Genomic DNA, 12,240 nt, shown 5'->3' with positions numbered 1-12,240 from the left:
CTCACGCTTTAAATACCACTTCACCTTTCTTGTCCACCTTAAGGCGACAGAAGGCGATAAATAGTTAGGCAATATGTAGTGAAATCCAGAGTGTTTGTTCAAAGATGAGCCAAGTCTCAAGGACAATATGCCTGAACAGATCATGCAACGCATCTCAACGCAGCCGTTTGTTCAATCAAAAAAAAAAAAAAAACTCCTCGTGTCGTGCGCCGTGGATCTTTCTTTTCTTCTTAAAACGCATGCTACGTTCACTTCTCTTAACAAATATAGAAGGTTTCAAGGTCACAAGCGTTGCACCCCAAAAAACGTCTGGTTAGCTCATTCACCAGCTCCTAACGTCGAAACTGTAAGCACGTTTTCCAATATTGTTTTTTTTAGGTAAAAGGGAAGTGTTTCATAAGTTTTTCACATGAAGGAACGCGCGTTAATTTCAGTGGAATCTCTTATAGTCTTTATGTAGATCAAAACAACATCTCTTTGAATATATTTTGCCAAATATGAAAACCGTAGAAAATCAGCAGGCAATTTTTAAGGCTCTTATTTCCCACCGATGCTATCCGGGAACGCGGAGAACAAAACTAGATGTCATCAAGAGCGTGTTTAGTACTTATGTGCAGTTCATTGTCCTAAATATGCAAGAACAAAACTGGCACTGAATGTACGATAAAGGAAAAGTGAGAAGTGGTGTGGACTTCTATGAACGACAGAAGACCGCGTAACTTAAAAGATAAAAGTAGATCAACAAATAAAGTATGAATTCGAGAAGTTATTTTATAATTTTATAAAAGGTTCTTAGGAGAGAAAAGGCTGTTTGGAAATTTCTTTCATAGCCTTCCTTTACTTTGCTTCGAATTATTGATTGATTATGCCTTGTATTGCCGACTAGAATCCTCCTGGTTAGCGCAATCAAAACACCTACCACATCAAAATGGTGATGGTCTATAGTTTGCACCCACGTAAAGGCGAATTTTTTTTCAACAAGAAGCATTTCTTTCGTAGAGATCTGCATGTATTCTCTTGTACCAGCGCTGTTGTACAAACTAAGAGTGGGCTCTTTGCTCGTGTGTGAACAATTACACCATCAAGGGCGTGTGGACAGCCCGTTGTGCGCAGCTTGTGGCTTCTGCGAAACACTTGAGCAACTCGTAGTGCACTGTCCCACATTTTCTACGCAGTGGTCTTTGCTGATTAAGGAATATAAATTCCTAGGACTCAAGTGCGCGACCCTAGATGACTACCTCTTTCCGAGTGGTACTGCTTCCCGACGCGACCAGGCCCACCGAGCTCTCCTTACATTTATGAACCAAACGGACCTGGCCATCCATTTATAGACGGTCTTTTTTTATTATTATTATGCTTTTCTTCTATTTTATTACTTTTCTTCTTTTTATTATTTTAATTTATTTTTTCGCTCATACTTCTCGAATTCTACGTCATTTTTTCTCTCTTCGTCATCTTCTTTCCCCTCTCTCCCATCTAATCTTTGTTTTCTCTGCTTCTTCCCTCGCCCCAAAAGAGTGAGCAGGCGTTGTGCCCCTCCAGGTGGCAGTTGCCAGCTTGCTCTCTCCCTCTTTCCTCTGTGTCCTTGTGAATCTGTGTATGCAAATCAAATAATAATAATAATTCGTGCTACAAGCAGGTGAACGTCAATGTATCCTTTTATAACCTTCCTTCCGCATGCCATATCTCTCAGGACTGATTCGCGGTAGTTAATAACCTACTTTCACATCTAAAACATCAACTCCGAGGAAAAGTGCAACACTTTTCTATGTCTTTGTATGTTCCACAAGTGTATGCATATAGCGTCAGCAAGCAACAGGAACAGGCAAAACACGAAAAACGCAATGAAGCTTCGCAATAAATTATCTCAATGCACTATCTTACGAAATTTTCAAAAAGTGCCACGTGTCAGTTTTTGCTGTTCGGATCTAGATAAGACGAGTTATTTGAAAACATAACTAGTTTTTCATAATAAATCAAACGTCCCGAATTTTGTTTACAAAAATTTCGGCCGCAATATTTTATCTCTGGCAGCGACGCAATGATGGGTATTGTGGGTTTTTTATATGCCCATCAGATTGCTACGTAACGATAGAACAGCAAGTCTTTCTTTAGTGTTACCTTCCAAATAGAGTTTTGTGTCGCAATAAACTGAAGACAAGATAATTAACAGTGTGTAGGGGAAGGAGATGCTCATGTACTAACCGTTTTATGTAGTTAGGAGTGACCCTACAATCGTCGTTGTGTTTATGCGACCTACAACAGGGTCAACATTGTTCGAGAAGAGTAGCACTTGCTTACACTTGCATGCTTACGGGACATTGCAGTCGAAAAGCTTGTTTTGTCAATCCCCAGCTTGATGCTTTTTCTGTTCAAGAAAACTTTGGCGAAGAGATAGCTTGGAGAGTAACTCCTTTCACAACTTCGCCCTCCCTCTCTTTTTTACTGATCTTGCAAGACATTTCTACGTGAGCGCAATTTTCTCTCAGATTAAGTTTTTTCAAGTTTGAGTGTTTCAGATCACCTTACATGGCGCAGCAACGCCGAAGTGAAAAGAGCTCGGCCAACTAAGCATTTGGGAGTGCAATCCGGGGCCCCGATAACGTCTCCTTGATTAAACGCAGCCTTGCGTGAACGTTTCAAGTTTTGCTCAAGCGTTTCCGCAATCTTAAACTCAGGAGGCCTTCCGCACTACCGAGAGCCGCTGAAAAAATAAGCTTTTTATAGTTTATTTAACGACATGTTGTCATTTTTTGAGGCGTCTGATTAAGAAGAGTCTTTGGGCCGCGTTGCACACCACTCAACAACAAAAGTAGCAGGTAGAAAGTTTTCAAATTTGCAGATTTACCTCGTGTCTGACGCTGCTGCAATCATATGATCTAGTTTTACGTGCTTATTCTTTTCTCTCGGGCTTGTTAAAAGGTTTTCTATCTTCTTCAAAACCTAGCTTCAAGATTGGGACATGCACAAACTGAATCGGAACAAGTTCTAACCGAATTCGCAGAAAAAAAAAACGATTCTTCTGCTTCTCTAAGAGTTTGTTTGCGATGCGAGCTACGAATTGGAGCCAAGGATGCGAAAAGGCTCAATTTTCAGGCTTTGGAACGTTTCCTGGGTACTCTGCATGTTTTCAGAGAAGTTGCATGAGTTAGTTTGAGGAGAATATTTTACAAAATAGGCGATAACTACTGAATTATGTCGTTACCACCTAACACATTTTTTGTTGCGAGATAACTGAAACGGTGAAAGAAGTATTTTTATCTTAATTTAGATCTATCACCTTACTTTTGAGAACTCTGGGCTGGTGTTCTGAGTCGTGCATTTTCGAACGGGCAAGGTCATTGCTTTTTTTTTTTGCATTATGCCCCTAAACAGGGTTCTTGGGAAACTTACGGGAGCTTCTATTGTGATGGTCTAACGATGTGATTTCATGTTCTTTGCAAAGGAGTTACATAATGCTACTTCATTTTTACTATCCATTCTTATTTCATTCAGACAACAAAGTTTTACTGTTTCTTTCAAGAATAATATCTGATTGCGAAAACAAAATTAAGTGCACGGAATTTATGGCCTCGTATTCGAAATAAAAGTATTAGGGTGCCTCAATGTGCTCGGAGGCACGGGCCCATTGAAGCACCCTAAAAGTACTGAAACTGCGCGACATCTGTTGTTCTTTCGGGCATTCAATTTCAATCATTAACGATTGCTTCACGTAATGTTCTCTGAAAAAGCCACTCTGCGAAAGAACATCATCATAAGCCAACAAAATTTAACACAACCTAAAAGACGGCGTAATCAACTAAAAAAAAAACATACTCCAACGATATGTACCACTGGCTTAGTGATTTTGATCTTCTTTATGGCGAAACACACGCTCGTCACTCTGGCAAATGAAAGCTCCAGTGTATCTCAAAGGCACACCAGTGCTATCGTTGTAGAGTCTACATTTGTAATGGAGACACTGTTTTGTATCCTAAAACATGCAGTTTCATTCTTCCTAACTATGATCACAAATACAGCGTGTTAGGTTTACGTACGCAAAGAAGACTCAGCTTGATAGTAAATTGGGCTTCCGGCTTTTCCTTATCGAACAAAAAGACATTTCTTTATTGCAAGGCCACTTTTGTTTGACCTGCTGAGATACCACGGTCGTTTTTTTTTTGTAGTGTGTTTTGACGTCGTCTGCCGGCTTTTTTAAGCCGAATCTAAAGCAAAGAAAAATATCGCTATCCAAGCAGACAGGTCAACTCACTTCTTAAACGTATACGTATTGAAGGCGGGTGCTGCAAAGTCAAATGCGTCCATAAAATAGATGGGTCAAACTAACACACGAACCCACTTTTCTATCATTGTCGTCTTCAGTAATCCAAGTCAAGTTTTCAAAATTAAATTCGTCGATAGTAGAAGCATCCAATGCGGTGAAGATTAAGCTTGGGGCAACATCAAGTTATGCCATAGAAATAGCGAAGCTCTGCAGAGAGTACGTTGTTCGAGAAAAGTATCGAACAGAATAAAGTCAGCTCGAAGATTTCGGACTAGGAATGGTTACAAGGCAGAGAAGGGAAACAATTGAAGTTGGTCTTAATGTTCGGTTTAATTTTCCTCTTTATGTAAGTGTTGGCCCTGCTGTTAGCCATGGCAGACGAGTGGTCCTGCTTTTGTTTTTTTTAAATAAAATGTAGACAACGACAAGTTGGTGCCAACGCGTGGCGCCGGCTACTCCTGTTTTCTTGCACACAGTAGACATCGCCAACTAGATAACAAAGGTACATAGCACAGCTCTTGCGCACTGAGTCTAAATGTTTCAATACAGAAATCTGTCCACACCAAACGAAATTTGGCAAAAAAATAACCATGCAATTGAAATGTCGAATAAAGTGATGTGATGTGATGTGATAAATAATGAAAGTTTCCTACAATGTGTAAGGTGATCATGTCTTTCGGGAGCATTCTCTCAATTTCTTGTTATCCTCATAGAATGGATCGAAAGTTTTGATATTCCAGCAGAGTACTGCAGAATTAGCTGAACCGATCATAAATATGCCTTTGAATATAGGAGGCAGGTCTTTCTTTTTATTTGTTTACTGTGACATGATATGGGTCTTCTTTAACTTTCTTTCAAGTCAAAAGCAAAGTACCACTATTCCTTCTTATTTTCTGACCCAGTTTTAGATGGCATGGTAACGAGGCATTGACAAACGAGCTCAAAACCGCACGATTTAAACAAATGATGTTTTTTTGTTGCGCTAAATTAGGCTCATCAATCGAATATTTACCGCAAATGCGCCTGTTGGCTCGTTTATCAAATGCAACGAAATATCACGATGCTTTAGACCGTTCATTATGTTTTCAAATTTTTGAAAATTTACGCCGATAGATTCCACAAAAAGTTTTCCTTTGTGAGTGGGTGTCCCGTTTCGCAAAGGCAGAAATTATAGCTTCTATTGTCTCGCTTTGCTACTGAGTTCCAAACACAATGAACAATGTTTCAGCAATGCATGTAGTAAAGATTGTTATTTATTCTGTGAATATGCATTTCGAAGAAGGAAGCCAACGTCAACACACAATAAAGACTCTTGTGCACACGCATAACGTCAGTTTGCTAGTAGCATCAAAGCATCTTATGAGCTCACATCAATCTTAATAATCAACAACTAGCACTTACAACATAAAAATACACATTTATGCATGTGAACCCTGTAGCTGTTCAACACACGAGAAGTGAATTGAGAAATGACACACAGAGTGTGTATGTGTGGCTCTGTGCACACCTTGTATTATCAAATGTAGGTGTACCGGATCCCGGATGAAAGTCGTAAAGCGCAAACTTAGTTGGGTCATAAAACCGCATGCCTCGGCTTAGTCATGCAGTGTTGTAAAGTTCCTTTTAATTCTTCTCACTCACTCCATACTTGGCGACCATGGTTTTATATCATCGAAACTTCGACTATGCCTATCACTAGAGATAGGAAAGGCAGTATATTTTAAGCGCAACTGGTCCGCTTCTTAATTGGGGCGAAATATTTACGACTGCACTAAAAGAACGGGCCCACCAATGATACCCTTGCAGAAGAATGAGTCGAGTTAGTTCAGCGTAAGGAAAAAAATGCGGGAAGAAAATAAAATACCTTATTTACACGCTTCCGTATATCACTGCTCTTAAATTGGTGTGGGTTATTGCAAGGCGGAAGTGTTTAACTTGCGAAACCTAAAATTTATGTCTATAATATGGCGACACTAGAGTCAATAGTTTTCCAATTAAATGAAGTCCGCTTAAAAACCAAGCTCACGCGAGCGTTTTGTCATACATATTTTTACAAGCCTAATTCAAACCCAGAGGAAGACTTCATGATTTTTTTTTTTGCTTGAGAGTGCATTTTAACTGTCAAACAGTTTCACCAATGGTAGATAGTTCATTAAGAATATAAGAAGAATACTTGCAAATTTTCGTTGAGAAGAAAGTTTTGTTAGAAACCAGGAAACTTCCCAGGTGCATAAATAAGTCACTGGCATTGTATATGTTGCGACAAAAAGAGCAAAGAGTCTCTTGACAGTACTTAATAATTGGATGTTACTCGTCAAGCAAGTTGTTTCTTGTGTGAAATGCAAGCGTGCTTTTTTTTTATATCGCGCTGCCCTTTACCTATCACTTGTGGCTGGGTGAAGTTTTGCTTACACTCTCCAAACAGAACTACCGAGTGCTGCATTGATGCATGAAAATATCTTCAAGGCTAATAACATATCCTTGTTCTGTTCAATTTTAACTGGTTTGCTGGAGTGTGGTTGAAGCTTATGTCAACACTCTTACTCCCTTCTTATAACTTCTGCAGTGAAAATAACAGTTTAGCAAGCAGGTGAAAAAACGTATATTGAGCAAAAGCAAGCGAAATTTAACATGGTGGTGTACAGTTTGTTTTCCGGAGATTGCATTGCCATAGAACGTTCATACACACACATTTCTACCCAAGCTCTGCCTATAGCATGCTATAGGCAGAGCTCGTATATGCATATACGAGCTGACACATTTCGTATATATTAACCCGTAGCTGTCAATCAGAAGCACTTATTTAGTGTATTGTGTACTAAAAGGTCCTCTAGTAACTTGTCCTTTTCGGAGTCACCAAATGTTATACAAATGATCTCTTGCGTATGTTTACAGTCTCAAAACATGTTTTCCTTTGTGAATGGTGGACCACACATGTTTGTCTACTGTAGGCTTTGAGCCGTGCTAGGGGTACCATGAATTTGAGACACTCACCGAGCGTTTGTAGCCTGGTGAAGGACAAGGAGGGGCACTTTCCTTGGACGTAGGTGACGTCACACTTGTACGTGCCTTCGTCCTCGACGCTGAGTGGCTGGATGCGCAAGTGGGCGGACGCGTTGCCCGGCTGAAAGGTGGCGCGGTGCGGCTCGCTCAGCGGGCCCATCACGCGGTTCACCGTCTCGGAGAACAGGTACACTCGCTGCCAGTCCTGGGACACGTTCTTGGTCCAGGTGATGAAGTAGACTCGGCCGCAGCTCGCCTCGTCCACCTCGCACGGTAGCACGGCCGAGCCGCCCACGAAGCCGGTCACGTTGTGCTCACGTCCTGCGCAGCATAGTTGAAGGATTGAGATCTAGCGTAGTGTAGGCAAGTGAATGGAGACAGCGAGAAATGCAAGTTAAAGAAAAGCAGATAGGTTAATCGCCACTCAAACATCTTCATGCTGCCATACACGAGCGGAAAGGGAGACAGTAGAAAGATGAGAGAAGAGAAAAAGTAGGCTGGCAAAGCTAAAACAGGGGCCAGTTATTGCGACTACATAACCAAATCCACTGCGAACGTAAATGTATAGCTTAACTAACGTTCGGTCCGGTCGACCAGACTTTGGTTCAGCAGACGAAACCAGCAGACGCAATGTTAGGGAAAATATACAGTGCCGATCCAACGAAAGTTTTAATAGAGAGTTTTAGTACTGCGTACGCTGCGTACGTGGCGGCGTTGCGTACGTAAGGACGCCACGTTCTGCGTAGTGCGCATGCGCAGACCGCAACGCGCACGTATCGCATTACGTACGCAGCCGCTACGTACGCACGCATGAGATGCGTGCGTGCGTACGTATGAGGTAATTGCGCCGCAATCGAACAAGTTCGCGAAAGCGCGAGACTTCGTTTTGCAAAATGGTGGCATCGAAGGCCAGCACCGACCGGCTCTGTGACTCAAAATATGGCCATAATCTGGCTATAACACTTGGATGGGCTCACATTGGCTGTCAACACACGGCCGGGCTAGAGAGCGAGCGGCGGGCGCGCGCACCGCTCGCTCTCTAGCCCGGCCGTGGTCAACAACACGTGCTTCTATTTTGATCTACCAGATGGCGCAACACGCTTCACGCTCGTTACGTACGCGGGTAATACGGCGTACTAAAAGCCGATTAGTGGCTAACGACGCCACGTAACGCACGGCGCTTGCGTGATGCGTACGTAGCACCATTCCGCAGTACTAAAACTCTCTAATGTCTTTATTTCATATTTGTTATTCTGTTGGCGTCCGCGCACGCAATTTTTTTCTCCTATATATATATATATATATATATATATATATATATATGTGTGTGATGTGCGTGTTAATCCAGTGAGTGAGAACAGAGAAGCAGCGACAGAAAAAACTGGGTTGGTAACCTACCTTCAAGTAATACCAGCATGCTACCATGCACTGGGGAAAAAGAGTGGGGAGTTCGAAAGCTGGAAGAGTAAGCCCTGAACAAATACAATAGAAGTAACGGCTGTCAAAGACAATCTGAAATACGATAATCACCCTGTACAGTTTGGTGTGCAGTTTCATCTAGTATTTTGTGAAAACTTGGCACGTTTTGTTAGGCTATTCATTGCTTTCATTCTGAGTGTCTTGATAAGTTTCACTTTTTATGATTCGAGTGACTATTGTAACCTTATACCAAGCAGCCTTATGTCAACTGAAATATACACTTCAATTCACATATAGTTTGCTTATGTTGTCACATTAGGGCCATAAATAATAATAATAATAATAATAATAATAATTCCAGCATTCTAGTTAAAAGACAGAAAGAATGATGGAGAGATATTGCCCTATGATTTTTCGTACGCTAGATACGGTGACATATCTCTTAATGCAATTCAGCTGGCTGTGAGAGATCTAAATCAATAATATTCATATGCGGCTTACACAACTCACTCTAACTGCGTCTCTTGATTTCCACGAATATGAAAATAGAGGCAGAATACGAGCAAAAAATACAAGGAAAAAATGTCGCGGGATAAAAAAGTCAGCTGGGAGATGACGGAGAAAGTTTAAGACAGATTAATCCTAAGCCTCTATATCGAATCTTTGCATAACAAAGATGAATGTACGGGCGAGACAATTCTTGCAGAAAAGTTTATTTTTTTCCCGTTGATATGAGCATCACACGGTGATGTTCCCTATACATACGGCAAACTTCGTATTTTAAAGAAAAACAAACAAGGTTATAAAGGAACGCTGACTGTGTTCCCCTTGAGGGAGCAGATAAGGCCGCAAACGCCTTCACCGAATGCTATACCGTGGTCTCACTCAAAATATATTTCATTCTCGAGTCTGATCAATAATTCATTCGTCCATTTCATGTGGCGCATGAGGAAAATAATGTATCTCTCGTATAAAAAAAGTTTATGTTCAGGAAGACAGCGAAATAACAGCAGGAAACCCAATATACACCCGCCTCGTCCGACTTTGCATATCCGGCTCGCTCTAATTAGGACGTTCAAAGTTTTGAATAAATCGTGCTCTCACGGCAAAACGTTTCCTGGCTCCAACCGACATGATTTATATGCGATTCTCCGGCCGTCTCTATTTCTTCGTGCTTTTGTCGCGTATGTTCCGTTTTATTTTTTTCATGCCCGCCTGCTGAATGTATGGATAAGCGCGAAACTTAAATAGCCTTGCTTTCAAGATTTCCAGCTCTACTCCTATTGATTCTTTCTTCAATTTCATATTTCAATTTAAGTTTCTTCCTCTTAAGTTCTCGAAAGCTACATTTTACGCGTATACGTGCTAGACTGAAAGATTTCGCTTTCTCATGTCACAATACTTTGTGGCTTGCGCGGAAGCTAATTCGGCCTAAAATGAAATTGCTTCTCCTGGTTCTACGAATTCATTGTAAGCTGCTTCTGACAGCGCCAGAATTGGCAAAAGAAAATCACTTATTGCTGCGTCTTCTTTTTGCGAGTACGTCGCTTCCCATTTCATTCTCATCCATATAAAGTGGACTTGCTACAACCTTTGCAGATAACAAAACTTTGCAGTATTCCATCACGCTAGGCTATGTTTATCTGCGCAATACTGCGCCCTGGAGGCCACTCATATAGAGTTGTGCTTGTGTATGCGTGTACAGCTGCGTTTTGTGACATCCGGCATGTACTCGGGGCCAGAATGATGAATTTGGACTGCTTATGACGACAGCACTGTCATGTTGAATAGAAAACCAACAACGTCAGTAAACAACTAGTATTCCACGTCGCTACGGCAAGTACCACCGACTGAAGAAGAGTGGCCGCTCGCACAAAGACAATTCTTGCATGTGCGTTCATTACCCTAAACATATTTAGGCTCTTGTCTGGACTGTGTCCTGTTTGTACGTCTAGATAAATTTTGATTATACCCACCACACAAGATACTTAGAAGGATGCGCGAATAAGGTCAATCATGAGCCTGCGCTTTGTTACATTGCTTACTCGTAGCTATCCAAACAGTGCAGGAGGATGCATTCCGAAGGTCATAAAGAGCAGCTCTCTATAGCCCACGCTGCATCCGATGCTTTTTTGTGGAACTAGTGCTTACCACGATGTGTATACTTTCATTGCTAAGACTTGCACTTTCAGTACTCTTTCAGTACTCGTTATACTTTCAGTCCGTGGTACCAGAAATCTTCACTAGGTCACCGGGCTCCTATAGGACGAAACGGAGGGAGCCTCCTCCGTATCCCGAGCCACTCGTTCATACTAAGTCTCTCCCCCATATCCTCTCAGGGCTCTCCGTGCACTCAAACCCTTGCATGGGTACGAGGCTCGGCGCCTCACCGCGCTTGCGGCACCGCGAAACCGGCGTCTAATCTCATTATGCGCGCTTCGTCTTACGCCGAGAGCGCCGCATATACCGCGGGCCTTCGCTCCGCGGATTGGACGCTGGCGATTTCCCGTTTTATTAATACTACTTCGCTTTTCTCTCGCGCACGAGTGTTTGTCGAGAACCGACGGTGAAACTTCGCAATAATACTGAGGCCTTGGATGCGTCAGCCACGTGGCCCTTTCCCCCAAAGGTTTTGTTTATCCTGCGCCCTCGGGTAAGGAGCTCGCTTATTCTTCAGCGTTCTTCTGCCTCCCCTCCTCCCGCACCTCGAGCCACACGATGGCCCACTCTTGTCGTATTTGCTTTCTCGCCGCTCGTGAGACTCCCCACGCCGCAATAAGATTATTCGCGATAACGAGTAACGAGGAGGAAGATAGATCCTCGCGAGAAATGAATGCTTCTGCGTGTTCGGCTTACATATACACGTAGCGCAGAGGTGCCGTCTCTTGTATTCCCAGAAGCCTCTCTACGGTGTGGGTTCAGATTACGGGTTATTACGCTGCCTGCTTCATATATTTACCTTTGGTTTTTTCCCTTCTTTCGCATGTATGTGCTCGCTAGTATTCTGTTCCGCGCGTGCAAATTGGTAAGCTCTCTTTGCACGCGACTACTCGCATTTGCGTGCGCTCGTTTGTCGAGATGACGGAAGTGACCTCCTTGTCAGGCCAATTTGGCTCGCTCCGCGCAGCGCTGTTTTTATTCGGACCGTTTGTTGTTCTTTCCGAGTCTCGCTGTCAGAGTGATTGAGAGACAAAACAGGGTAAACGTCATGTTGACAGACAAAACATACGCTTGGGAGTGGTTTTTGCCTCAAATAAACTGTATACGTCTTACCCCGGGTTTGCTTTGTTTTGGGCAGCCGCATACCAACTATACATTGCATCTAAAGATGCCCCGTGCGAGCACGTGAATGTCAGCAATGAGCATTATTGTTTAACTCTACATATAAATATAGTTCCACCCGATTAAAGGTCGGCGAGATCTTTAAGGCATATCTAACGGAGATAGGCTTGAAAATCGACGTTAATGTTCGCTAAATGTTCTACGTACACAAGTCACACGGTCCAGTATGCATTTTCTGAGACTATTAAAAAGTGAAAATGCATGTTATTTAA

The 12,240-nt window shown here is 42.3% G+C and overlaps 1 protein-coding gene across 2 annotated transcripts in view; it reads right to left on the bottom strand.

Moving 5' to 3' along the window:
• Window positions 1-12,240, bottom strand: part of LOC119172705 (hemicentin-1) — a 195,416-nt gene that overhangs the window by 61,924 nt on the left and 121,252 nt on the right. For both annotated transcript variants that reach the window (XM_075892894.1, XM_075892895.1), the window contains exon 2: window positions 7,259-7,588. In XM_075892894.1, the coding sequence (XP_075749009.1) occupies window positions 7,259-7,588 (330 nt within the window). The remainder of the gene's footprint in view (window positions 1-7,258; window positions 7,589-12,240) is intronic.

The sequence above is a fragment of the Rhipicephalus microplus genome, chromosome 4 (assembly GCF_043290135.1).
Source record: "Rhipicephalus microplus isolate Deutch F79 chromosome 4, USDA_Rmic, whole genome shotgun sequence".
In the NCBI taxonomy this organism is placed as follows: domain Eukaryota; kingdom Metazoa; phylum Arthropoda; class Arachnida; order Ixodida; family Ixodidae; genus Rhipicephalus; species Rhipicephalus microplus.
This window is presented reverse-complemented; position numbering and strand designations above follow the sequence as displayed.